Source organism: Bos taurus, chromosome 13, assembly GCF_002263795.3.
Source record: "Bos taurus isolate L1 Dominette 01449 registration number 42190680 breed Hereford chromosome 13, ARS-UCD2.0, whole genome shotgun sequence".
NCBI classification, from domain to species: Eukaryota; Metazoa; Chordata; class Mammalia; order Artiodactyla; family Bovidae; genus Bos; species Bos taurus.
Window position 1 is genome coordinate 54,115,476 of NC_037340.1, and position 25,651 is coordinate 54,141,126.

The 25,651-nt window shown below is 62.1% G+C and overlaps 4 protein-coding genes across 14 annotated transcripts; 2 read left to right on the top strand and 2 right to left on the bottom strand.

Annotated features, from left to right (window-relative positions):
* Positions 1-324: 324 nt before the first annotated feature.
* On the bottom strand, positions 325-4,377 carry FNDC11 (fibronectin type III domain containing 11). 8 transcript variants are annotated; one of them, XM_059892756.1, is made up of 4 exons: positions 4,292-4,377; positions 3,927-3,975; positions 3,519-3,615; positions 325-1,371 (listed from the first exon to the last, which is right to left on the bottom strand). In XM_059892756.1, exons 3-4 carry the CDS (start codon positions 3,537-3,539, stop codon positions 367-369), a joined length of 1,026 nt encoding a protein of 341 aa, XP_059748739.1. In that variant the 5' UTR covers positions 3,540-3,615; positions 3,927-3,975; positions 4,292-4,377; the 3' UTR covers positions 325-366. The 8 variants fall into 8 exon arrangements, with proteins under 8 accessions (XP_059748739.1, XP_024856577.1, XP_059748738.1 ...); XM_025000809.2 differs by having other exon boundaries at positions 3,519-3,618; XM_059892755.1 differs by lacking the exon at positions 3,927-3,975 and having other exon boundaries at positions 3,519-3,618; positions 4,292-4,371.
* On the top strand, positions 4,166-12,072 carry SRMS (src-related kinase lacking C-terminal regulatory tyrosine and N-terminal myristylation sites). Of its 2 annotated transcripts, XR_009496782.1 has the most exons (9): positions 4,166-4,554; positions 7,028-7,149; positions 7,304-7,470; positions 8,283-8,424; positions 8,508-8,666; positions 9,088-9,269; positions 9,367-9,523; positions 9,759-10,613; positions 10,882-12,072. XR_009496782.1 is itself a non-coding variant. In NM_001192544.1 (8 exons), the coding sequence occupies exons 1-8, from the start codon at positions 4,193-4,195 to the stop codon at positions 9,950-9,952; spliced, it is 1,485 nt and encodes a 494-aa protein (NP_001179473.1). The 2 variants fall into 2 exon arrangements, 1 of the variants encoding a protein (NP_001179473.1); NM_001192544.1 differs by lacking the exon at positions 10,882-12,072 and having other exon boundaries at positions 4,193-4,554; positions 9,759-9,952.
* Positions 12,073-12,699: 627 nt separating this feature from the next.
* Positions 12,700-19,021, top strand: PTK6 (protein tyrosine kinase 6). The gene is made up of 8 exons (NM_001192682.1): positions 12,700-12,929; positions 14,599-14,720; positions 15,002-15,162; positions 15,648-15,801; positions 16,411-16,572; positions 17,588-17,769; positions 18,495-18,648; positions 18,834-19,021. Exons 1-8 carry the CDS (start codon positions 12,700-12,702, stop codon positions 19,019-19,021), a joined length of 1,353 nt encoding a protein of 450 aa, NP_001179611.1.
* Positions 19,022-20,710: 1,689 nt separating this feature from the next.
* Positions 20,711-22,358, bottom strand: PPDPF (pancreatic progenitor cell differentiation and proliferation factor). Of its 3 annotated transcripts, none has more exons than NM_001075294.2 (5): positions 22,234-22,358; positions 21,686-21,766; positions 21,378-21,455; positions 21,200-21,296; positions 20,711-21,116 (listed from the first exon to the last, which is right to left on the bottom strand). In NM_001075294.2, the coding sequence occupies exons 2-5, from the start codon at positions 21,738-21,740 to the stop codon at positions 20,999-21,001; spliced, it is 348 nt and encodes a 115-aa protein (NP_001068762.2). In that variant the 5' UTR covers positions 21,741-21,766; positions 22,234-22,358; the 3' UTR covers positions 20,711-20,998. The 3 variants fall into 3 exon arrangements, with proteins under 3 accessions (NP_001068762.2, XP_010809716.1, XP_024856181.1); XM_010811414.4 differs by lacking the exon at positions 22,234-22,358 and adding an exon at positions 21,915-21,942; XM_025000413.2 differs by lacking the exon at positions 22,234-22,358 and having other exon boundaries at positions 21,200-21,259; positions 21,686-21,878.
* Between the last annotated feature and the right edge of the window lie 3,293 nt (positions 22,359-25,651).

The following is a 25,651-nucleotide window of genomic DNA, read 5'->3' on the forward strand; positions in this document are numbered from 1 at the left end:
GTGGCCAGAGTCTGTGCCCAGGTCACATGGCTGCTCACTGTGATGGGAAGGAGCTGGGGGCACGTCGAGGGGCTGGGGCAGAGGTGCCAGAGCCTTGGAGCTGTTCTCACCACTGATGGTGGCAGCCACGTGCCAGGCAAGCTGAGGCTTCTTGTTACAGGGGTCAGTGTCCTGCAAAGGCCAGCCTGGGGCTCCCCACCGGAAAAGAGAGCAGGAGCTGGAGGGGGCGGGACTCATGGGTGGACTGTGCTGAGTCAGGAAAAAACACTTGTGGCTGCCGCCACTTCTAAAACATAAGTAAGTCTGTTTCTTTAATTGTGTATGTGTGTTTATACTCCTCTTTATTAGTGGATAAATACTAGAAAATCATCTCTCGGAAGGTGTGGTCAGGGACAGGCCTAGCTTGCCCAGCCTACTGGGGGCGAGCCCTTCAGGGGGCCCTGGCCGGGTGTGCAGGGTGAGGCTGTCCCTCCAGGGCTCATACACCAGAGTGTAGCTCTCCGCCCTCTTGACAGTGAACTTGTAGGCACGGTTGGGCAACAGGTTTCGGATGTCAAAGGCGCAGGCGGCCACGGGGATGATGCCACACTGCATGCACTCCTGCTGTGTCCGTGGGTCCAGCAGCTTGTAGCGCAGCTCAAACTGCTCCGGCACAGCCTGCTGGATGGTGACAAACCAGCGCAGGCTGACCCAGTCCTGGTGGGCCACCGACTCCTTGCGGTCAAACATAACGGGCATCTTGGTGCTCAGCATGAGCCGGATGTGGGGAATCTTGGTGGCGCCAATGTCAGACACTAGGCGGTGCTTGATGTGTAGGCGCCCCGGCACCATCATGGCCAGGAAGCTGTCCATGACAGCCGACAGGTCCGCCAGGCGCTGCTCCACGAGCCCCCAGCCTGCCAGGAAGGGCCGAGGGTCTGGCGACTCGAGCAGGGCATCCAGCTCGGAGCGGCCATGGTCCAGCTGCTCCAGCAGGTCCCCAAGCAGCAGGAGCTGGATCTTGGTCTGGGCGGCGCCCACTTTCTTCATGCGCTGGAACTTCCAGGGGTCGATGAGCTGGAACATGGTGGTGGGCAGCACCAGTGGGTTCTGGTCGCCCAGAGCCAGGTGCTTGGGGAGGATCTCGATGTAGTAGGAGCACTTCTTGAGGAGCTCCATGCGGGCGTGGTGGCGCTTGAGCAGGTGGGGGCTCAGGTCTGAGGTCAGGAACTCTTGCAGAGCGTTGCGGCGCTCCACATAGGTTCGCCAAGCCTCGGGCTCCAGCAGCTGCCCATCTTCGGCCTCCTCCACCTCCTCCTGGTCCAGGAAGGACTGGGGACTGTCCAGCTTAATTTTGTCCAGGCCCAGGCCTGTCACCTGGAAGTTCATGGTCTAGGAGCAGGGGACAGAGGGCAGGGCGTGAACGGAATGCTCAGACTGGCCTCTGCAGCCCACCCGGGGCCCACTCAGGGCAGTGTTTGTGTGGTGTGACTTCAGTCCCACTGGCCCCCATGCTAGGCTCTCTGGCCTCCAGGGGTGGGGGTGGGAGCAGGAAGAGGCTCGTGGGGAGGGCTCATCTCTCTGGACAGAGGCTGCTTGGAGGACCAGGTGGGCAGGCTGCAGATCTGGATAAAAGTGGACATTGTAGGGCCGACACTCTACTGATGGTCTTTTGTGATGACACAGGGACAGGGGCATTGGGCCTGTGCTTTGGAAAGTCCAGCCACTGCCTAGCTGTGTAGCCCCATCTGGAATGGGTTACACCGCTCCCCTGGAGCTGTTGACAGGATTCAGAGTGATCCTGTCTGAGCATCACCAAACCCCAGCTGGGGAGCCCACTGTCCTGCAGACCGTCCACATCCCACTGCAGGTGCAGAGCAGAGGCCCAGGGCCAGCCCAGAAGGCAAGGTGGCCTCAGCCCTGAGGACCAGTCATGCCAGTTCCTTGTTATGGAGCCCTGCTGTATCTTGGGGCCTCAGGATGTTCCTGAACCCATAAGAAAAGCCCCTGAACGGTCCCCCTGCTCACAGATGGGGTGCCTGAGCCCAGAACACTTGGTAGCTTGCTCTTAATCCAGGCTTTGAGCCCACTGTAGACCCCAGAATCTATCTCCTTCAGCACCCCTCCTCCACCCAGGTTTCCCTCTGTAGGAGGGTCCAGTGCGCCCCAGAGCTGGGCATAGCTGCGCTCCCAGGCCTGGCAGGTCCTGACTACAAGGCTGGGGCTCCTTGGAGAAAGGGGGTCAGCATTCCTGGCTGCTGTCCCAGGTCCCAGCCACCCCCAAGGACAGCGAGACAGACCCCGTGGTTTCACTGGGAGGTCTGAGGTTGTGCAGCACCCAGAAAGTTGGATGAGTTACAAACGGGAGCTGAGAGGCTGTGTGAAAGGCCCAAGGGGCAGAGTGAGGTTGGGACCCAAGTTGGTCTCCCTCCCCAGATGTCAGGACTTGACCTTCCTGGGACGGAGGCTGCAGACCCAACCCTGGGCACAGCAGCACCAGTGTCTGGGCTGAGGTGCAACAGACCAGGACCAGGAATGCTGGCCTGCGTCCTTCAGTGGCCCAGTAGCCCAAGGCTGGGACAGATTCAAGCCGCCTCTGGAGGGAGCTTTAGCTCCAGGTAGGGCTACAGGTCAGAGGTGCTTCCAGACGGCCCCAGTTTCTCCGTTGAAAAAGCCAGGAGGGGTTGCTGGTAAACTCAGGAAAGAAGCGGCCTGCCCTGGCCCTCTACCCAGACCTACACCCTCCTCTGCCTCCGGGACCCCCTACACTCCCCTGGCCTTGGGCCCACTTCCCCTCAACCGACCCCCACCCGCCTCCGCCTGCCCACCTCCGCCACACTCCCCTCGTCCTTCACCCCCCTCGCCCGCCTCCCGGCGCGCCCACTTGCCCTGCCTCCCGGAGCAGCGCTGCCTACTGTGCACGGAACCAGGGGCGCCTAACCTCCCACCGCGGCGTCCCGCGGGTTGCCATGGGGACCGCGGGTCTTTGTGACGCTCCGCCCAGAGGGCGGGGTGGGCAGAGAGCCTATAGTGTGGGGATGGGGCCCCCTCGACTCGGGAAGATTGCCAGGGCGCGTTCCCGGTCGCGACCCGGAAGCCTCCTGAAGTCAAGGGAGGGCCCTTACCTCCACCCCCTTGCAGGTACCAGCATAGGATGTCTGTCTCTAAATTCCCCTCCCCTGGCAAAGACTCCCTTCCCACGGTGCCCCTCCCCCACTCCTCCTGGTGACCTCACTCATGGGAGGCGGCTTTGCCGGGCTAAGCGCCCATCACCGTGTGGGGGGTGGGGGGGTTCCCTGGGCGCTTAGTCTGTAAGTTGTAGCTGTTGTTATGTCGTTATTTAGGGGTCTGAGAAGCAAGAGTTGAATTATTTGGAAAGGGGATGCTGTCTCAAAGTTGAGGGAGAGGCGGGGAGCTGGAAAGTGGAGAAGGGAATGAAAAGCAGTGAGAGAAAGACCGTCCACCCGTGCGGCCCACCCACAGAGAGTGTGAGGGACAGAGCAGTCTACCCTCCTCTTCTGGGTCAGGCAGATCCTCACCTCTGCCATCTCTGACTTCATCCGTTTTTGTTTTGTTTTGTTTTTAATTTCTCGTTCTCAGCTATTTTCTTAAAATTAAACTTTCAATTTTGAGATTCTGCTGCAAGAAATAACACAGAGATCCCAAGTATCCTCTGCCCGTTTCCTGAGGGGACCAACTTGCAGAACTGTCCTACAAGATCACACCACGAGAGTGACCTTGACCGTCAAAATGCAGACTGCCCCTTCTCCACAGGGACCTCCCCCCGGCTTCACCTTTCACAGCCCACGAGACCCCGCCCACCACGCCCCACCGAAACCCCACCCACAACGGCCCCACCCCTGAGGCCCCGCCCATCACGGCCCCACTTCGGGACCCCGCCCCATAGTCCCGCCCTGACGCCTGTCCCGGGATTGGGCCCGCCCCACCTTCACGAGACTTGGAGCAGTTGGGGACCAGTCCTGCCGGCGAGACAACCTAGAGGTCGACGAGAGCAACGGCTGTCGTGTGGCCGGCGCTGGAGGGCCACCCAGCGCTGCTCTGAGCACCGCAGGGAGCTGGTGGGGGCCTCTGGAGCGTCTGTCCCCACCCAACCCCGCCCCAGCGCTTGCCGTCCCACCGCCCCTCCAGTGTCTCCCCGTCGGGGTCCCGGAGCTCCGCCGCTGCGCCCCCACCGCCCCCTGCAGAACCCGGCATGGAGCCCTTCCTCAGGAAGAGGCTGGCCTTCCTGTCCTTTTTCTGGGACAAGATCTGGCCGGCCGGGGCACCGCGGTTCCCAGACCCCGACGCTGACCTGGAGCTGGAGCCCGCCGCAGAGGAGCCCAGTACCGCGGAGCCTTGCAGCCCCCCGGCGCCCGTGCAGCTCTTCAGGGCGCTGTGCGACTTCACGGCGCGGCGCGCGGAGGAGCTGAGCGTCAGCCGCGGGGACAGGCTCCACGCCCTCAGGGAGGAGGGCGGCTGCATTCTGGCCCGCAAGCTCTCGGGCTGGCCCTGCACTGGCCTGGTGCCCATCACCTACGTGGCCAAGGTGGCCCCTGAGACGCTCTCAGACCAGCCGTGAGTACCACCTGCTCTAGGGAGTCAGTAATAAGTGCAGGGTAGTTTGAGGCCTGCACATCCAGCATCACTCCTCAGGCCCCGCCATCCAGAGGTGAGCAAGTTCCGCATGTGTGGTACCGGGATGGTGTGCAAGATGGGCGCCTGATTCCGCTAGGAGAGGAAGGGGCAGGGACTCTGGCGGCCGTGGTTAGGTGGGGCCGCGAGCCGGCTAGAGGGTGTGTGCATACTGCACCTGCCACGCCTGCCTGCTGGCACACGGGGATTCAGACCTGGTGTCCAGCAGTGTTTGCTCAGTGGTCATTGTTTGGGGCAGGGGGCTGAGGACTAGGATGCAGTGAGGTGGTGAGGACATGGGTGAGCAGAGAGGCCGGCCGTTCTTGTGCTGTGAGGGGTGAGATAGTGACCTCAGTGTGGAAGGGGTGATAAGCTGGGTCAGACCTGTGCCTTTGTCCACCCCCTCACCTGTGCACATTCACCTGGCCTCCTCCTGCTCTGGGCCAGGCATGGGGCAGACACGGTCTTTGGGATTGCTCCCAAAGAGGTTCGTTTTCGGGGTGGGTACAGATGGGAGAGCCCACCCATTCCCCTGAGTGCCTGAGGCCCCTAGGGCCAGGGCAGTCCACAGGTGGGCAGTGGCTGGCATGGACCCTTGGCTGTTTGCATGCCAGTTGTGTGGTCATGGCAGGGAGCAGAGGCTGGGTACTTTCCCAGAAGGCTCCTCAGAGCAAACACTGCTGGACACCATGTCTGAATCCCCGTGTGCCAGCAGGCAGGCGTGGCGGGTGCAGTATGCACACACCGTCCAGCATGCACACACTGTCCAGCCGGCTCGCGGCCCCACCTAACCACTCCCGCCAGAGTCCCTGCCCGTTCCTCTCCCTGACCTCTTGGCCCAGGCTCAGGGTCCTCAGGATACAGTGTGTGCTGGTGCCGGGCAGGCCCCCACCACGTGGCTATGGACAGAGTACATGGGCCTTTGACCCAAACCCTGGGCATGGCCCCTACCTGTCTTTCCTCTGAATGTCTTGGCCATTGTCATCCCTACCTGCTAGAAGGAGGGGGCGCCTGGGGAACCCTTGGGCAGAGGCACCTCTTCCCAGTCCTGGTGCCACAGAGGTGACATGCCGGCTGAGAAAGGCTAGAAACTGGCTGGTGAACAGGGCTAGCAAAGGGAGGCTGCCCAGACCTCGCCCTGACATGGGCCCCAGGTCCTGCACCCGGCTTGATCTTTGCAGACCAGCAGCAGGTCTCATGTCACTCAAGCTACCTTTGGCATCCTGGGGACCCCTGGGGCACCCACCATCTCCTGGAGATGTACATCTGGGGGAAAGCCTGAGTCACAGGAAGGTGCCTTCGGAGGGGACTCCAGCCCCACCCCCCAGCCATTCTGATGGGAAGGGGGCCCACAGTCCCTCCAGGTGGAGGACAGACCGGGTCAACAGCTCCTGGAGGTGGGCAGGGTCCGGGGGAGGGGAAGGGCTGCTTGGAGGAGTAGCTAATGACTATTTGTCTGGGCTGCAGATGAAAGGGCTGCCACACTTGCTGTGTCATTACCCTCAGACACCTGGCTGCCTGTCCCCTGGGCCAGCCAGGCAGGAGGAGACCCCTCAACTTTACAAGATGCTAGGACACCCCAGGCTTATCTCGCCCACTGCTCTGCAACCAGGGCCTAGAGTCCAAGAACATATCAGAAGTCTGGGTGTACATGGGGGTTCAGCCCTGCCCCCCAGGCCCTGATGTGGGTCCAGGGGCTGGGGATGTGGAAGCACTGCTGACCTGGGACTGTCCTCTGTAGCCCCTCCCCACACGAGAGTCTCTCCTGGGTAGAGGGTCCCCGAGGCAGGGGCTGGCTGCAGGAGGCCCTCGGTGGATGGAGCCCGCAGATGCCTGGGGCTGGGCCTCCTGCTTCCGAATCAGTGTGTCTCTGGCTTGCTGTCCACCCAGGGCCTGTCTAGGGGAACCACGTCCACAGGTCCCTGACCCTTCCCCAGATGTCCGCTGATTTTACCTCCTAACAAACCTCTGCCCCTCCCACCATCACCCTGCCCCACCCTGTCCTGCCTCAGCCTCAGCCCAGCCCCACTGCTCACTCTGGCCATGTTGTTTGCTAGCCCCCTCCCCATAGAGCCCCAGAGTAGGCACAGATGTCTATCTGTGCCAGGGTGGGCCTGTCTCTGCCCCTGTTCTTCCAGGCCCCATTCTCACCCCAGGCTCCAGCAGCAGCCCCTCCCAGGTTGTCTATCCGGTCCTTTGTTTGGGGGCCCCCACCTTGTGCCCAGTCCCCAAGGACTCCAGAGACTGGGCCCTGGGGCTGGGGCATGTGCAGACCCTGGACTGGGTCCCCAGTATCAGGCACCAGGTTCCTCTCTTTACCTCCTGCGTGGAGTGGGCATCTGGGGCCCGACCTATGGGAGTCATGAATGTCTCAGGGCTGGGCCAGTATGGAGACTGCTGTGTCCGCCCTTTGCAGCTGGTACTTCAGTGGCATCAGCCGAACCCAGGCCCAGCAGCTGCTCCTGTCTGCCCCCAACGCGCCGGGAGCCTTCCTCGTCCGGCCCAGTGAGAGCAGCCATGGGGACTTCTCACTGTCAGGTACCAGGGTGCCCTTGACCTCAGGGTGGTGGCTTCCCCAGGCAGTGCCAGCCCCCAGCCCACTTTGGGTCCAACAGTATGGGTCGCCTGGTTGAGATGGTGGGAGGGTCAGGGCTGCAGCCAAGATGGGGTCTCCATCTCTGTGCCCTCCCAGTCCGGGCCCAGACCAAAGTCTGCCACTACCGCATCTCCATGGCAGCCGACGGCAGCCTCTACCTGCAGAAGGACCGGCTCTTCCCCAGTCTGGATGAGCTGCTGGCATATTACAAGGCCAACTGGAAGCTGATCCAGAGCCCACTGCTGCAGCCCTGCACAGCCCAGGTGGGCCCATCCCTTCCCCTGCCGTGCATGCCCCAGGTGGGCCCATCGCCCCCTGCCCTGCCCGCCCCAGCTGTGCCTGTCCCCCCCTGCCCTGCCCACCCCAGGTGGGCCCATCCCCACCTGTTCCGCCAGGCTGCCCCTTGCCAGGCCTGTGACATTTCTCAGCACGTGTCCAGATGGCTTTGCCCAACCCTGGGTGAAGCTCCTGTGACTCCTCTGCACTCTGGCTGTGACCCTGCCCTGGTCGCAGGGTAGGGTCTGCTCTCACAGGGTCATCCCTATGGGATTCTCTTCTCTGAGGGAGGAGGGGAATGAGGCCTGTGAGATGCCCTCCCTCCCTGCCCAGCTCTGCCATGGAGCAACCAGGAGGGTGGGGGGGAGGCAAGTTGGGGAAGGCGTCCTGGATGGCACCCACAGCCGCCCCAGGCCAGCGTGGAGCCCGTGGGAAGAGATGCCTGTCGGGACGGCCACACCTGTGCTGGAGCCATGGTATCTGTGATGGTCCCAGTCAGGCAGTCCTGCCAGGGGCCGAGCAGCCATCTGGTTCCTCTGGTCTCTTAATGACAGCCTGGATGGGACAGTAATGAGTGTGGATGGATGCCTGCACCGGCAAAGGTGCCACTTAGGTCCGGAAGCACTTAGGGCTAGGCTTCCAGAGGTCAGCACCTAGGCCCCTGGCCCTGAGCAGGGTCGGAGGCGAGTGTGTGCTGGGGCACAGGGGCAGAGAGCTGGAGGCCCGGGGCCCCAGTAGAAGCTGTGCACTCTGCCCAGGGAACCACAGGCAGAGGCCCTGAGTGCTCCCACCCCTGCAGAAGTCCCTTGAGCAGGATGAGTGGGAGCGGCCCCACTCGGAGTTCACCCTGCGGAGGAAGCTGGGCGAAGGCTACTTCGGGGAGGTGTGGGAAGGCCTGTGGCTGGGCTCCATGCCCGTGGCAGTCAAGGTCATCAGACCAGGTGGGTGGGACCCCGGACCCCAGGGTGGTAGCAGTGGGCGGCGGTGGTTATGGCAGGTCCTGGAATGCTGCCCTGTCCCGCAGGCGACGTGAAGCTCGCCGACCTGGCCCAGGAGATACAAACGCTCAAGAGCCTGCGGCATGAGCGCCTCATCCGGCTTCATGCGGTGTGCTCAGCGGGCGAGCCCGTGTACATCGTCACGGAGCTCATGCGCAAGGGCAGCCTGCAGGCCTTCCTTGGCAGTGAGTGTCGCGGTGGGGATGGGGATGCCCTCGCCCTTCCTGATGGTCCTCCAGGCCTTTTTACTGAATGCTGATTGTCCAAGGCCCAGATGGCCAGGGAGGGCTCTGGCCATGAGTGAGGTTGGGCGGGGTCTGGACACTGCAGTTCCAGGTGGGGCCCCTCTGGGTCACTAATTCTACACTAGGTCACTAGTTCTGGCATGGACCCCACCAGACCCCGGGTACGCCCCTCCCCCACTTTGGTCTGTTTCTGTTCCTGGTTGGGAACCAGGGCCAGGCTGACACAGAACCACGACACAGTGCCCCCCTGCGGCCTTGGCAGGCAGTGCTGTCCTCACCCAACTTAAGCTGGGGACCCCGAGGCGCGGAGGGCAGTGACTAGGGCAGACGCCTGCCGCCTGACTGTCGGCCCTGCCTGCAGGCCCTGAAGGCCAGGCCCTGAGCCCGCCCTTCCTGCTGACCTTTGCCTGTCAGGTGGCCGAGGGCATGAGCTACCTGGAGGAGCAGCGCATCGTGCATAGGGACCTGGCTGCCAGGAACGTGCTCGTGGGCGACGACCTGGCCTGCAAGGTGGCCGACTTTGGCCTGGCCCGGCTGCTCAAGGTCAGCGTGGGCTCCGGCCACGGGCTGCTGGGCGACTCAGGGGCTCGGGGGGAGGCTGCCTCTCCACCCATTGCACCACTGGTCTCCCCTTTCCCAGGATGACGTCTACTCCCCGCGCAGCGGCTCCAAGATCCCCGTCAAGTGGACAGCGCCTGAGGCAGCCAGCTACTGCGTGTACTCACCCAAGTCCGACGTCTGGTCCTTCGGGGTCCTGCTCTACGAGGTCTTCACATATGGCCGGTGTCCCTACGAAGGTGGGCCTCCTGGCAGCACAAGGCAGGAGGCAAGGGTAGTCCAAGGAAGGAAGCATGGGAGCCAGCCTGGAGGAGGAGGCACCCCCTGCCCAGGGATCGCTGAGCCTGGAAGGGGTACCAGGCCTGGAGGCTGCCTGCTTGGCATGGTCTGCCCAGGGCTGGAGGTGAGCTCCAGGGTGACTCTTAGGCCAAGGGAGGAAGCACCTGCCCAGCCTCTCTTCTTGCCCCTCCCCAGGGATGAGCAACCACGAGACTCTACAGCAGATCGCACGGGGGTACCGGCTCCCGCGCCCGGCCGCCTGCCCAGCTGAGGTCTACGCGCTCATGCTGGGGTGCTGGAGGCGCTGCCCGGAAGAGCGGCCAGACTTCACCACACTGCGGGAGAAGCTGGGTGCCACGAGCAGGCGCCGCCGCCCCGCCCTCACATGACCCGGGTTCCTGCCCAGGGACCCCTCTCACGGGACAGTGTTTGCCAATAATACCTGCTGCCCAGAACTGGTGCCAGCCCACAGAGCCTCTGGCTGTGGACCTCACACCCTGACATGTGCTGACACACAAAGCTTGTGCACATGAGGCAGACACATGCGGACACCCACTCAGACAGGAGAGGGACTGGCATCCTCCAGCAGCATGACCGGTGTTCCCCAGAGAGGGAGGGTCTCAGCAGAGAAGCCCAGACAGAGCCCACATTCGCCCTGACCTCAGGGAGACACTGGGCAGAGAGGCCTCCTGCCCGTGCCTGCCTCATCGAGCCCCCTCCCACAGTCAGGAGCCTCAGTGGGTTGCTGTGGCTTTCTTGCAGCTGCCGGTGCTAGGGCTTTGGCAGGCCCAGGGCGCTGGCCCCACGTTGCACAGACTGGCATAGCCACTCCCTCTTGTGGGCCACCTGGGCCTGAGCCCTTAACCAGAACAGGACCTGGGGCTGATGGCTCAGCCCTCCATCTGGTGGATCGTGCCCAAGGAAGAGCTGGCCCTCACGTGCCCACCTCCACCCCAGGGCATCTTGGCGCCCACATCTGGGGATTCAGAGGCAGCACACCCCCTGGGCTGTGGGCAGGAACAGGATGGCGGGGGAGGCTGCAGAGGCCAGGTGAAGAGCCTTTCCCATGCCCCTGGGGCTGGAGCAGAGACAGAGAGAGAGAGAGGGGGTTGTCAGGCCACAGGAAGCTCAGACTGGTGACTAGGTGACTGCGTGACGCTCTGGGCGGTTCTCTGTGGGTGGGGCAAAGGTCAGGGAGGAATCATGCCTCAGAGCTGGGGTCCTGGGTGCTGGCTGACTGTGCAGGGTCGGGGGGTGGGTGCAGACGTTGATGCTCTGGCGTCTGGGCACCTGGTGACCACTGGCCCTCCTGTGACAGGAAGCAGCCAGTTTCCAGGTGCAACTGCTGCCCTGGGGCTGATCTCAAGCACGGCTTCATCACAGGACATGCGCTGTTGGCTTCACCTCGCCCTGCCGGCTCCAGTCCCACGAGATGGACATGGACAGGGACTGGGCAGGTGGGGTCCACCCTCAGGGTTCCTGACTCTCATCCTGGGATCCCCAGGCTGGCAGCTGTGCTCCAGAGGCCTGTGGGACAGAAGGGGCAGAGGCATCACGGGGCGGGAAGCTGGGACCCTAGGGTGCAGATAAGTGACCCGCCCCAGGGGCTGCTCAGATGCTCAGAAAAACAGTTTGTGCAGGGTTGGAGAAATTGGGGCAGGGGACTTCCCAGAGGGGAGGGGAGGGGGCCCTGGGGAGGGTGAGGGACCCCTTGGGCAGAGAGGGGAAATGAGAATAGGCCACTTCGGGGCCCCAATCACCTTGGTTGTGGGTCAGAGCCTGAGACATGGTCCCCAGCATCCCCCCCGCCGCCCCCCGCCAACCAGGCAGATGAGGGAGGGGGCAGGAGGGTTTGGTCTGAGCCTTTTGGGACACCAGGCAGCTGGGCCTCAACTCTGCCCTGGCCTTCAGCCCCTAACCCCTCTCTAACCTGTCCTGGGAGAGCTGGAGGGCCCGAGGGTGAGGGCTGGGCTCCTCTGGCTCAGGTGGTTCCCAGACCAAGAAGCCTGTGGGGCTCGGGCTCCAGCCGCGTTGAAGGACTCACCCTCTTCGTTTCCTGGGGTGTGTGGGAACTGGGGCTGGCAGGCGTCCTGGGCGGGGAGGAGCATGCTGGGTGGGGTGATGGGAAAGGCAGGTGTGCGTGGGGGTAACTGGCGCTTCCTGGGGGTGCATCATCAGCACAAGCTAAACAGGTTTGATGCTGATGCCCTAGTGAGGGCCCGGGCCTCAGCCTCAGATTCCTCCCATTTGCTGGTGTGATGGGCAGAACTGGAGGCCCTCTGGACACGGCTCAGGGGCGGGGCCCAAGGCCAAGGGGGTCAGAGAGTTCTGGCCAACGGTGAGGGGGTAGGTGTGCAGGGGTGGGGGCTTTGGAACTTCTCACCGCCCAGCCGTCTGTCCGTCCCCTCTGGGTCCTCCTTGGTCAGAACCAAGCAGGCTTGTTCTTGATCTCAGAGAGGCGGATGGTGCCTAGTCTCTTCTCAATAAAAGGGAAAATGCCCACAAGCAGGATGAGTGTGTGAGTCCCTGCTCATTGTCCTCACAGCCCTCCCATTGGACAGAGTCCCTGGCACCCCAGCCTCCGGCTGGGGAGGAGGTGCCTGGGCCTCAGGGGAGCTCCTCCGGGGGCGGGCAGAGAAGCAGCCCTGGGCTTTTGGTGAGGACCCTGCTGGGAACTGGCTGTCCTGGGATCTGGGCTCAGCCACAACAGTCCGGGGGGGTTGGGGGAGGGCATGCCTTGTCCTGCCCCTCCAGCTCCAAGTCCCACGCCTCCTGCCTGATCAGTGACTCCCCTCTCCCCTCTCCTGGCGCTTAGGTCTGGCCATGTGGCCAGTGGCACCTGTGACCACTTGGTGGGCAGCTTTCTCGGCAGGTGTTAACTGATCAGTTAGTGCCCAGACTGACCTGGCCCGGGGGTGGCCCTCAGGGTGGAGCCTAGGGTGCCTGAGAAGGCCTGAGAGGGGTTGTCCCTGGTGGCACAGGTGTGGCTGGCACGGCTGCCTCATTACAGGGAAATGGGTGGTGGCTCAGTGGGGCAGGGACGGACTGCTGGGGACAGCCCTGCCCACATGCTGCTCCCAGCTGGACCGGAGAAGGTGGCAAGGCCAGACAGCCCAGTTTTGCTGCTGCACCAGCCATGGGGTCCGAGGGCCAGGTTCCCCTGGGCCCCAGGTACATGGGCCTCTGGGACTTTGAGGCTCGGACTGCTGAGGAGCTGAGCTTCCAGGCAGGGGACCTCTTCTACGTGGCCAGAAAGGAGGAGGAGTGGTGGTGGGCCGTGAGGCTGGATGGGGCAGGCCGGGCCCTGGCTGAGGGCTACGTGCCCTACAACTACCTGGCTGAGAAGGAGACTGTGGAGTCGGAGCCGTGAGTGTCCCTGTGGCCCTGGTGGGTCACTCCAAGGCACCCCCATCCCTGGGCTATGCAGCCCCATATGAGCTTGGGACAGGGGTGTGTGGGGACAGAGCTCTGTGCCTCTGTGGCTGGGCTCTGGGTGTAGGCAGGCGCCCTGGGCTGCCACAGACTGGGAACCCATGGTTCCATCTCCCTACCCCTGTCCCCCTGCGAGGCCAGGCCTACCATCCTGGTCTTGGGATCCCTGGCTGGGCATCTGTGTGTGACTTCTGGGGAGGGGGTCCTGAGGCTATGGCCCCTCCCTGGGCTTCCCCATGGTCAGTGCACAGTGTTGGGCCCAGAGAGGGCAGAGTCTGGGCCTTCTGGGGAGTGAAGCTTTCCTCCCCTTCCAAATACCCAAAACCAGACATGTGGCCTCATCAGAGGGAGTGGGAGTTGCGACAGGCCAGCTGGGGTGTGGGCCACAGACATGCTTCCTATGCCAGCATGACTGCCTGTCACTGGCAAGGTAGCTCCAGGAAGTGACGACAGTCCTGAGGGGCTGCCCAGGAATCTTGGGCCACAGGAGCAGCCTGGCCTGGGCATGCTCACACGACCCAAGGAGGTTCTATGAACTCTGGGTAGGGAGTCCCTGTGTGCCTATGTGCCCCACTGATGGAGTGCCTACTGTGTCCTCCTGGAGGGACACAGCACACACTGGATGGCCTCAGGCAGGGTCAGCATGGCCAGGGCAAAGGCCCTGAGTCCCTGGGAACACAGCACATTTGAGAAGTGGAAGGAGGCAAGGAGGTGGGGTTGGGAGCAAAGGGAGAGACTCCAGAGGTGCTGGGCAGGTGGGTGCGAATGGGCTGTGAACCCCGCAGGGCTCAGTGCGGGCCAGTGGTCCTCTGTGCGGGTGCTTACGTTTCAACAGGGCCTGGGGAGTCGAGGGTGCAAAGGGCAGAGTGGCTGGCAGCAGAGGTTCCCTGGGGAGTCCCACTGGCCCCACCCTGCCCTCCAGAGTCCAGGCTGGTCCCTGCCCTGGCGCTGGGAGTCGGGGTGTGAGAATGGGTGTGTGCTGGTGCATGTGAATCCTCAGGTTCCAGGGCTTTTGAGCACCGTGTGTCTGTGGCCCCAGGGGGAGAAGGTGCCACAGGGTCACAGGACAGTGTAGCCCAGGAACTTCCCTCGTGGTCCAGTGTTTAAGATGCCGCACTGCCATTGTAGGAGTGTGGGTTCCATCCCTGGTTGGGGAACTAAGATCCCACATCCTGCATGTTGTCTGGCAAGGCCAAAACAAAACAACAACAACAACACAAAAAACCCAAACAAGATGAGTCCAAGTGCGTGGCTGCAGAGTCACATCTGAAGTTGGGGATGGGTCGCTGCACCCACAGGATGGGGGGCTCTATCCCCACAGACATGGGATGCCCCAGGCAGAGTGGTGGGGGGCCTTTCCCACTTCTGGATCTCCAGGCCTTTCCTGGTATCCAGAATTGACCACTTGGGACATTTGGGGTTGGCAATGGGCAAAGAAGGGTGCTCTGGGTCAGTGAGTGTCAGAGGGCACCTGTGGGTTTGGGTTGGGACACAAGGAGGCAGAGGGTCAGATCAGGTGGGGCTGGGACTCAAGGTAGGGGCCGAGACTTAAGGCGGGGGCACTGGGGGGATCTGCTCTGCTCAGAGTGCCCCCATCCCGCAGGTGGTTCTTCGGCCGAATCTCTCGTTCGGAAGCTCTGCACCGACTGCAGGCCATGGGCAATGAGCAGGGGTCCTTCCTGATCCGCATCAGCGAGAAGCCAGGCGCCGATTACGTCCTCTCGGGTACCCACTTCCTGCCCTCCCCATTTCACAGCCCCCCCACCCACCCCCGGGCCTGACTTCCAGACTTCTGGTCCCTAAACCCTTCGTGCATGTAGAGTTCAGCCCCTCTGGCCTATCCTCTCCCCTGTGCTGGGACGTCTAGATCTTGCCCTGGGAGCTCTGACCCTTGGTGGGCGAGGGCCCCAAGGTCTGGGCCCCTGTCCCGAGGTCCTGCTGGGTCCTTACTTTCCCCGTTGGGGGCCCCTCTTGGCACCTGTTCATGAGTGCCCCTCTCTGTCCAGTGCGGGACCAGCAGACCGTGCGCCACTACAAGATCTGGTGGCGGGCCGGCCGGCTGCACCTCAACGAGGCTGTGTCCTTCCCTGGCCTGTCTGAGCTTGTGGATCACCACAAGGTCCAGAGCCTATCCCACGGCCTGCGGCTGACCTCGCCCTGCCGGAAGGTAGGGGCCCCTGACCCCCATGCCAGACCCTGGCCTCCCCACTGCCCCTTACAGGGATACGAACCCTCCAGTGGAGATGGGTGTGGGTCCTTGCTCAACTGCCCAGGCAGCCTTGGGGACACTGTCTGGGGACTCTGGCACCCGGGCAGCTGTGGTTGTACAGAGCAGGGCATGGGGGGAGGGTGGGCACTCTCACCCCTGGGCCAGCAAGAGGTCAGCTGAGTTCCTGCCATGTCCTGAGTCTCTCCGGCCATATGCCCTGGCCGGCAGCCAGACAGGACTTTTGTCTGAATGGCAATCAGGCCAGTGTCACTGGTTCAGAGCAGATGGAGGGTGGTTTTTGTCTGCTGGACACAGAAGAGGTCAGCCTGGCTGGGGGCAGCCTCTGTGAGCCCGGCTATATGCTGGACACCAGGACCCTCCCAAGCAGGACGTGGCTGAGGCTGACTTCATGTGGACGGGTGCCCCCGCCCATGTCCCTGCAGCACGAGCCAGAGCCCCTGCCCCACTGTGATGACTGGGAGAGGCCACGGGAGGAGTTCACACTCTGCAGGAAGCTGGGCTCCGGCTACTTCGGGGAGGTCTTTGAAGGGCTCTGGAAGGACAAGGTCCGAGTGGCCATCAAGGTGATCGCCCGAGGTCAGTGGGCCCCAGGCCAGAGACTTCTGCCTCGCTTGTGGGGGTCGGCTGGCCCAGCAGCCTTGGGCCCCGACGCCTCGCCCACCACTCAGCACCCTAACCTGGACCATGTGTGGCACCCAGTGCAGCGTCTGGGTGGCTTTCTCCTTTCATGCTGCTACCCAAGTGCACTTATCCTGACAGGAAATTTTAAATTCTCAATGTAAATGGAAGAAAAGCCCTTAGAATAAGTAATCCCCAGAAATCTGAAAAGTTTCATCTAGACTCTTCTTAGATGAACCACCCACTTCAGGAACCAGGGACCCAGGGCTGCAAGCGAGCACATTTAGAGGGAGTTCTAGCTCCACATCAGATTGGGCAGGGGTAAACCCCATGGGGTATCTGTGGTGCCTGGGGTATGGGGAGAGCTGCTGGTGGGCATAGTGGACCCCCCACGTGAAAAGTGGGGATGAGGCTGTGTCTGACCTGGCATCCTGGCCTGGGAGATGGGGTATCCGGAAGGGTGCCCACATTTCCTGAGCTGCTGCTGGTACGGCTGGGTGGAGGGGCAGGCAGAGGGCCCCCAGCTTCTCCAGAGGCCACACCCAGCGAGGCTGCCCACCCCCACAGCCGACCTTCTGCACCAGCACACGTTCCAGTCGGAGATCCAGGCCATGAAGAAGCTGCGGCACAAGCACATCCTGGCCCTGTACGCAGTGGCGTCCGCGGGGGACCCGGTGTACATTGTCACGGAGCTCATGCCCAAGGGGAGCCTGCTGGAGCTGCTGAGGGGTGAGTAGGGGCACCAGAGTGACTTGTGCCAGCTGGAGGGAACGGGAGACGTGCACAGATGTGTACCCCACACCACGCACAGGACAGCCTGGGGTTCTGGGGGCTTCCTCAGCACTTTTCTGCTTACAAAAGGATTTAAAATATCTTGTGATGAATGTACCACTTGTTCATTGTAGGAATTTGAGAAAATACAGATAGGATCAAAGACAAGAAAAGCCCCCCATCACTCCTGCACTCACAGTGAAGTGAGGCCTCGTTAGTCAAAGGCTTGGTGTGGCTGCAAACCCTTCCTGCTACTGGGACACACAGCCTAGTCTCACTGCTGTCCTCTCTTCCTGGAAGACACTGTCGCTTCTTCTGGTGTTTGTGAACATGCTTACACAGCCACACAACTGCACACACTCACATGCCGTGTATCTCACTGACGCACAGACCTCATCATCTCTAACAAGAGCCATCACTTAACACCCATAGCAGACAACCACAGCCAGTGAGTGGAGGCGCCACTGTGTGCAGACGTGGCCTGACTGCAGAGATGCTGCAAAAGGAAGAAGTGTGCATGCAGGATAAACTACACCCAGTATGCATGTGGGTGTAATACAGCAACATTGGGAATACTTTACAGTTGATCATTGCAAGCAGTTTCCCATATCATTAAATGTTCATCAGAAATGAAATCCTGATAAGTCTGTGGGCCACCACGTGGATGTGCCATGTCCACTTAGGTGCCTGTTGTTGAAATCTTCTGAGGTTTTCATGTAAATAATGCTGGGCCAAACATCTGTGTACATATGTCTGAGTTCTTACTGCTTCAGTGTGGATTCCCAGAAGGAAATTCCAAAGGGTTATGTGCTGACTGTATCAGCCTCTACAAGGCCTGCAGTGGCTCCACAGTTCCAATTTAAAATCAGGCCATCTGCCCTTTGCCCCAGCCTCTCCCCTGAGCATGCGAGTCTGCAGAGAGGACTTGGCCCTGGCTGGTCCTGTTCACCCACGCCTCCCCTGGCCTCTGCAGACTCCGACGAGAAAGCCCTGCCCGTTTCGGAGCTGATGGACATTGCAGCACAGGTGGCTGAGGGCATGTGCTACCTGGAATCGCAGAACTACATCCACCGGGACCTGGCTGCCAGGAACATCCTCGTGGGGGAAAACAACATCTGCAAAGTCGGGGACTTCGGGCTGGCCAGGCTCATCAAGGTAGGGGCGGAGCAGGGTGGAGAGCTGAGGGGGCAGGGCACGGGCAGTGAGGGCACGGGTCACTGGAAGTTCCTGTGGCCTTCACGTTTTCAGGTGAGATATGGGCTATGGAGCCCAAGCTGTCCCTCAACAGGGTTAGGAGGCTCCTGGGAGGGCAGTGCAGGCCCTTGGACAAGTCTAGGACAGCTCTGTGCCCAGAAGCTGCGAACACGGAAGTCCCTGCTGAGCGGGTGGGTGGCAACGGCAGGACAGGGCGCACAGGCAAGCAGGGTGTGGGGGAGGCACCTGGCCCAGCAGGCTGGCAACATAAGCACTTCTAGGACTCCCATTAACACACTGAGAAGTTGAGGGGATTCCTTTAGTCATGACACCCAGAGCTAAGTGTCAGCCATTCCTGACTGCTCCTCAAGCAGACCCTGCATTCCCCTAGCTTGGCTGCTAACCTGCTGCCCCCGCCCAAGTCTTCTTGAAGCTCACTCGAAGCTCACTTTCAGGGATTCTCTGCCCCTTGTTCTGGGAGGCTTTCCTCTGGGTTCTGCGACTGGTTTTCCAGGGCATGGCCTGTGGGTATCCAGGCACGGTCTGCCAGCTCAGCTCCCAGGAAGCCATGACATGGTGTGGGTCCTGACCGCACAGTTGCCCACCACGTGCCAGGCTCCCCTGGCCTGTCCCTGCTGCAGGGGTGGCCCCCAGGGGTGGCTAACCCAGCATGTGTCTGATTGCAGGAGGACATCTATCTCTCCTATGACCACAACATCCCTTACAAGTGGACTGCCCCAGAGGCGCTCTCCCGAGGGCATTACTCCATCAAGTCTGACATCTGGTCCTTTGGGGTTCTCCTCCATGAGATTTTCAGCAGGGGTCAGATGCCCTATCCAGGTACTGGGCCCCAGCATTGCAGACTGTCAGCAGGGAAGTGGGGGGCTGCCTCCTGGTCACACCCCCCTGCACCACTCACTGGGTATCTTCCAGGGCCACCAGTCAGAAGAGGGCGGTAGGAGTACCAGGGGTGCTGAGGGTACTGGCCTCCTGCCTCCAGAGCGTCCTTGTACCACCCACCGCAGGCATGTCCAACCACGAGGCCTTCCTGAGGGTGGAGAGCGGCTACCGCATGCCCCGCCCCCCAGAGTGCCCGCCCACCACACACAAGCTGATGCTCTCCTGCTGGCACAAGGACCCTGAGCAGAGACCCTACTTCAAAGGGCTGTGGGAGAAGCTCTCCAGCTTAACAAGGTACGAGAACCCGCTCTGAGCTCACAGCCTCCCTGCAGTTGCCCAGAGGCCAGGCCACCCCTCATGAGTCAGGCAAGGCCTGAGGGACCTCAGATCATGGCTGTGGACCACCCCGATTCACTGAGGATTTGCTGAAGGTACGGACCACTCCCAGAACCAGCTGGACACTCCTGGGAAGGGGCTCTGGCAGACCTGGGCCTACGCCTTCCCCAGTGCAGCCTGGAGCTGGGGCTATCCCTTTCCCTGATGCCAGTACCTGCAAAGTGCCAGGCACCCCACAGCCAACGTCTACCCTGGAGGCTCCAGGAGCAAGATCACCCCTCTTTCCTCAGAATGGACCTGTCCCTGGTCCTGACTTGAAGCCCACCAACTAGCAGGACCAGGGTCAAGCCTCCCTGGCCGTGTGGTGGGGACCTAGGCTTTGGCTGCACCCCCTCTGCCCCCTGGCCCTGCCTGAGACTCGGACTTGTGGGGGCATGATCCCCCAGTCCTCTGCAGAGATAGACACTGACACCTGCTCCCCAGGGCCAGTGCTATTCCTGTCCACCTGCCCTGGCAAACACCTGCCCTGGGGTGTCTGGGGGCCTCATCTGGACACTGTGGCCAGGACTGGGTGGGGGTCAAGCTAATCCTTGTGGTGGACCCTCCCGACTCAGCCTTAGCACTGACCACCACCCTTCCGTGGGACCACAGGAGAGCCTGTCCCCGAGCCTGCAACGTGCCTGGACACACAGAGGGCAGGCAGGACAGATGGTGTAGGCTTTGGGGGCTACTAGCCACCCAAATGCCTCAGGATGGACTCATGTGACTTAGAATGGAGTTGGGGAGGGGTGGCCAGAGGAGGATGGGCCCCTCCAGCAGAGCCTGGCCCTTGAAGCAGGGGAGGCCACCCCTCTAAGCTTGACTTCACACCAAAGCTCCGTCCACTGCCTCACTGAACTGCCCTCTCCTGACCCCAACCCCCAGTCAAACTCTGCTGGCCACTGAATGTGGGCACCACCAGCTCACCCCCTCAGGCCGGTCCCAGGGGGCTGGCAGAGGATGAGGACCTCTCCCCCGCAATACCACATAGGCCTCCTGAGTCAGACTCTGCCCAAAGCTGGGCTTCCCTGGTGAGAGGGACCCACAGGAGCCGCCCACACTTGCTTCCCCTCTGCCTCAGTGGGATGCCAGGGGCCTCAGATCCACTCTGGGGATTGGGGGCCCTGTCCAGAGTGTGTCCTACAAGAGGAGAGAGGAGGCAACATCCTTAACAGAAGACATGTGGGAGAAAAGAGGGCAAGCAAGTTTGAGGACTGCCTCCTCAAGGTCCTCCAGGGGGCACTGGCATCCTTCTGACCCCAAGGTAGAGACTCTCGGGCCTCCTATAGCAGCAGCAAGAGGGGCCAAGGGTGGAATGACCTCAGCAGCTGCCTTGGAAGCTTCCGCTCTGATTCTTGGACTGCCTGCTCTCCCTGATTTCCCGAAATAGCCAGGCACCCCACCCCTTCTCAGATGCAAGTCTCCACACTCACTGGAGCTGTCTGCCCACATGAACCTGGGCCAGACCTCAGAGGCGGCCCCTAGGAGGGGTTCCAGGAAGGCCCAGGGAGCATGGCCAGCTCTCTCATGCCTGGGAATGAGAAGGCTGAGGGGTTAGTGACTTTTCCCTCGGGGGTGGGGGAGCACACAGGTCTCTCTCTCTCTCACACACACACACACACCAGGCTGCTCACTCCTGGAGTTTATTGTCCACTTGGTGCATTGGTGCAAGGCACAGGGTCATGGGGTGTGAGGAAGGGGCGTTCGTGTGGCTTGGATAGCAGAGAGTGGGATTCTCTCAACTTCCTTTTTGGTGTTTTGCTGTTTTGATATTAAAAAGTGAACTGCTTCCCTTGACTGTAGCCTGCTTGGTCTTGGGGAGAAGAGGGAAAGGGAGGGTACAGGGCAGGGGGAGGAAGAGGGCTCTGATGAGCCTAGCGCCTTGAAAGGAAGCCTGGCAGCTGGTGGTGGTCACTCAGGACGGGGGCCTGCAGTTGGTTTTGCCAGGCTGGCCGCTGGGCTGCTGCTTCCCCACAGCTTTCTGAGCCAGGTCACATGTGATCGTGCTGGTGGAGGCCTGGGCAGACTCCGAGCTGGGGGAGAGCAGGAAGTCAGAAGCTGTTTCCACTTGCCCCCGACCCTCCCCCCACACTGGTCCCCAGAAAGGCACACTCACTGCTCTGGGGACTCCAGCACTGTGGCCATGAACGGGAGAGTGGACTTCCCGAAGAAGAAGCTAGCCCACCAGTGTCCCGGGTCTGCTTTGGGGAGACCTGAGAGGAGCAAGGCAAAGTCAAGGTCCTGCTGTCACTCCCTGGGCATAGACCTGGGAACAGAGGGGTCACCGCACTCACCCGGGTGGTGGGGGATGGCTTCCCCGGGGTACTCGGCACTTCCGCAGGAGCTGTTACTGGAAGTGGAGCCCAGGCGGCCTGGAGAGAAGAGGCCCGCTCAGCTCCACGGGGCACCGGGCCTCAAGTCCACCGGGCCTCAAGTCCACCCGGCCAAGCACTGGCTTCACGGGCAGCGCAGGCCGGTGTTAAGGGTCCTTAGCAATTCACTCCCCACCCGATACAGGTTCTCAAGCAACTGGAGCTGACCCCACAAGCTCTAGGCGGGGGAGCTCGGGACGGACTGGGGCGCGGGCAAGGGGCTGACTTACGCCGGTAGTAGTCGTGGGTGGCCACGAGCGAGCCGCTGGAGGGGATGGCTGCCATGCTTTTGCTTGCGGGCTGGTGGAAACCTGCGCACGCGGGGGTCGGGGAGCCCCTTCGGTCACTGCTGCCTCCGCAGAAGGGCGCTCCCCACCCGGGCTGAGTCGACCCGTTCGGACCCCAGGGTCAGGTCAGCCCCGTGGGCTTCCGGGAGGGGCGGAGGCCGGGTTTGTTTACCAAGTCGAGGCGGGGATCCGGAACTCTCGGCCCGCCCTCTCCGCGCGGGCGGCTCCAACCAGCCCGAACCGGCCGCGAGGGACAACAAAGGCGCTTTGTGCGCTGGGCCGCCGGCCTGGGGCTCCGGGAAGCGGCCCTACCTGTGGCCGACGCGCCCCTAGCTCCGTGCCCCGGGTCCTATCCGTCGCCCCCTGCCCACCCCGCGCCCTTCCGACTTCCCGGTCGCCCGGCGGTCAGCCCCGCCAGCCGTCGCGCACCGGCCGCCCCCTGCCGCCCATTCGGGCCGCTCGACTTCATCCACGCGCCGCCCGGGCCCCACCTCGGCGGCGACCCCTCGAGGGCCTTGGCGTGAGATCACGGACGGTGGGCACGGGGGCGCTAGGCCACAGAGCCCATCTGCATAAGAAAAAGCGGGAGGCCACTCCACAAACTAGACGCGAGGGCGCGCACGCGCGAACGCGTCCCCCTTATAAGGCTGTACGGCCCCGCTCTCGGCCCCGCCCCAGCCCCGGCGAGACCCCGCCCCGCTCTCGGCCCCGCCCCAGCCCGGCGAGACTCCGCCCCAATATCGGCCCCGCCCCAGCTAGGCTCCGGTCCCGCCCCAGCTGGGCTCCGGTCCCGCCCCGCCTAATTGATTGCGAGGCCAACTAGGCCCCGCCCCAACCTCAGCTTGGCCCCACCCCGCCCCGCCCCCGTGGCGTGGCCCTCGCTCGTCCGGCCAGGAAGAAGTCCAGCCCTGTTGTCTGTCTGACTTGGAGTGCCGGGCAGCGCATCCTAGCCTGGTGTGGGCTTGAGGTGGTTAAATAACCGCCGCCCCAGCCTGAAAACAGGCCCTGTCTCTCTCCCACCTCCCATCCCCGCTTCCTGGGCTCTGGCCATCATTTGGGACCCAGGCCTCCTGCTAGTCCAGCCTGTTTGCACCTTTCCAGCTTATCGGAGGCAGGCGTGCTGGACGGTGGCCCCTGCACTTCCAGTCTGTTTTTGCTGCTGTCCACAGCCCAGGGCTGAGCCCCTGTCGTGCCCCCGCAGTGCCTGTCTGCTCTGGCCTTGGCTCAGAATGGGGCCCCCCCCACTCTCACCCTGGACAGATAAGAGGGTGTTGGCTAGTGCATGCCCAGCCCTCAACCAGATGTGGGCCCCAACTGGTGCATGCCCTCCCCCAGCTGTCGGCCTGGTGGTACCCAGAACGAGCTGTGTGCCAGGGCCTTCCAGCCCTTTAGCGACTTCATTGTGGATGGGAAGCTGGGGAGCCCACCCATGTTCACTGCACAGCGCTAACGGCTCCAGAACCAATTCTGCGTTCCCAGCTCCAGCCTGCATCCAGCTGGTTGGCAAGCCTGGGTTGGGGAGGAGAGTGGAAAGTAGGGCAGACAGATGGGGGTGCTTATGTCAGTGGGGGTGAGTAGAGAGCTCTGTTTGGGGATGTCTCCAGTAGCTGTGAGGTCCCTAGTTTGGGCAGCCCCAGCATGTTCCCTGTGGAGTCTGGGCCACACCCTGGCTCTGCAACCAGGAGGAGGACTTTCTTTCCAGTGTGGAAAGTAGCCTTCTCCCCCACCCTCAGCCTCCTCCATGCCCCAGGGCCCAACTGCCCTTGAAGGGGAAGCCTCCCTGTTCTCCTCCTGGCTCTTTGGTGCCAGCCCTGGCTCGACAGTCTAGTCCTGTGGGCTGGGAAAGAGACAGGTGCCCTGACTGGACCTTGGGCCATTCTGTCCACCTGGCACTCTGGTGGGCTGAGCACCTGCTGTGAGTATATGGCTTGCCTGGGCACAAGGATTGGTGGTGAATGAGGCAGGTGCCCCTTCCAGCAGAGGGGCCAGTTAAGAGAGAGTAGCCACACTAGGTGCTGGAGGGGGAACAGGAGAGAGGGTGTCAGGCTTAAGCTGGGGGCTGAGCAAGGAGGAGGTGAGGTGGGGCCCAGAGCTCAGAGCTGCTGGGCAAGAGGAGGGGGCCCTCTGGGCCTGGACAGGGTTCCATGGCAAGACCTGCAATGGGAGTGGCAGCCAGGCATGCCTACTGCTCACTGAAGGATCATTGATAAGGTCAGTGCAGTTGGTACCAAGAGGGTGGAATGTTCGGGCAAGACCCAGGCTTGTCTCGCTTACCTTCCCAGGCCACCTTTCAGCAGCCCACTGGCCAGCCTACCCCCATCCACCCCAGTCTCAACCTCACCAATGATTTTAAGAGTGGATAATCTGAAAAAAGGGTAGTTTTTTTTTTTTTTTAAGTGATAGTGTAAAGGCTGCATTTACTAAGCCAGGAAGGTAGAGGTTCTGCCAGTTGCTCCCCATAGCTGGCCTCAGGGCACCTGAGTGGATGGTGGCATGTCCTGTTTAGAGTGGAGAAAGGGGTAGGCCTTTTGGCCTCCATCTGGTCTAACCCCTCCATCTGGTGTGAAGGGGTCTCAGCCACTGGGCCCTGCCCCTTCCCTGGACTCCCGCATCCCTGTAGTCAGCGTCCAAATGTGTGGGCATCTCGTGGGTGCCTGTCGCTCGTGCCTCCAACAGGACCGGGGTTCCAGGGACTAGAGCTCAAGAGGCCAGCCTGAGGGGCCCGCCCAGGACCATGGACAGCTCATGTGATCAGGAAGTGGGGCTAAGATTTGGCAAGGTGCCTGCTCTGGATCCTGGGCCTGCTGGTTACTCAGGAGGGGGCACAGCTGGGAAACTGAGGGCTGCTGCCATTCCTGGGGACCCGGGAGGCACACAGAGTACCCCTCGGGGAGAGGAGCAGCAGTGTGAGGAGTGGAACCCCTGAGGCAGACCCATTCCATGGTGGGGTCTGAGCAGAGAGAGCTTAGGGGCAGAGGGCCACCAGGGCTTCTGCTGGGAGGTGCTCAGATCTGGAGGCTGGTGCTGACCTTGCTGCTGTGGCTTCTACCACCCAGAGCTCATGGATAACCCACATGTCCACCGGGGGCGGTGAGTGGGAGACCCTGCCCTCTCCAGGCTCAGTCCCCTGAAGCTGAGACAGTGCTGCCTTAGCACCAGTGCAGGGAGATGAAGAGGCCCTGGAGCCAGAGGGAGCCCTGATGTACTGGGCTGTGGGTGTATGTGTGTGCTAAGTTGCTACAGTCATGTCTGACTCTTTGCGACCCTATGAACTGTGGTCCACCAGGCTCCTCTGTCCATGGGATTCTCGAGCAAGAACGCTAGAGTGGGTTGCCATTTCCCTCTCCAGGGGATCTTCCCTACTCAGGATTGAACCTGCATCTCTTATGTCTCCAGCATTGGCAGGCAGGTTTTTTACCACTAGTGCCACCTGGGAAGCCCAGCCTTGTGGGGATGGGGAGGTTGAAGTTAAGTCCTGCCTCCTGGTGGGGAGCAGAGGATAAGATGTCCCAGCGAGTCCGCGGGGGTGGATGAGCATGTGACACTTTAGTCACTGCAGGCAGGCCTCATAGCCTTCCAGTCCTGCCCCTGGGACCTCAGCAGCCTCTCCTCCTCGGGGATCCCAAACAGTGCCAGGCCCCTGGGATGGCCCTAATGCAGCCACATGCCCATCTGTTCCCTGAGGGATCCAGACCCCTGCATCCCTGGGGCTCCCTGGACCTGGATCAGGCCTGGGCAGCTGGGTAGGAGGGCTAGGGAAGAAGGGAAGATGTGCAGGGGTGGTGGGGTCCTGAAACCCCTCCTCCTGGCCTCAAGAAACCATGGGGCCCCCACATCCAAACAGAGCTCAGCTCCCAGGGTGACGGGAAGCTTCAGATCCTCAAGGGAGAGACTGGGAGGAATTCTCAG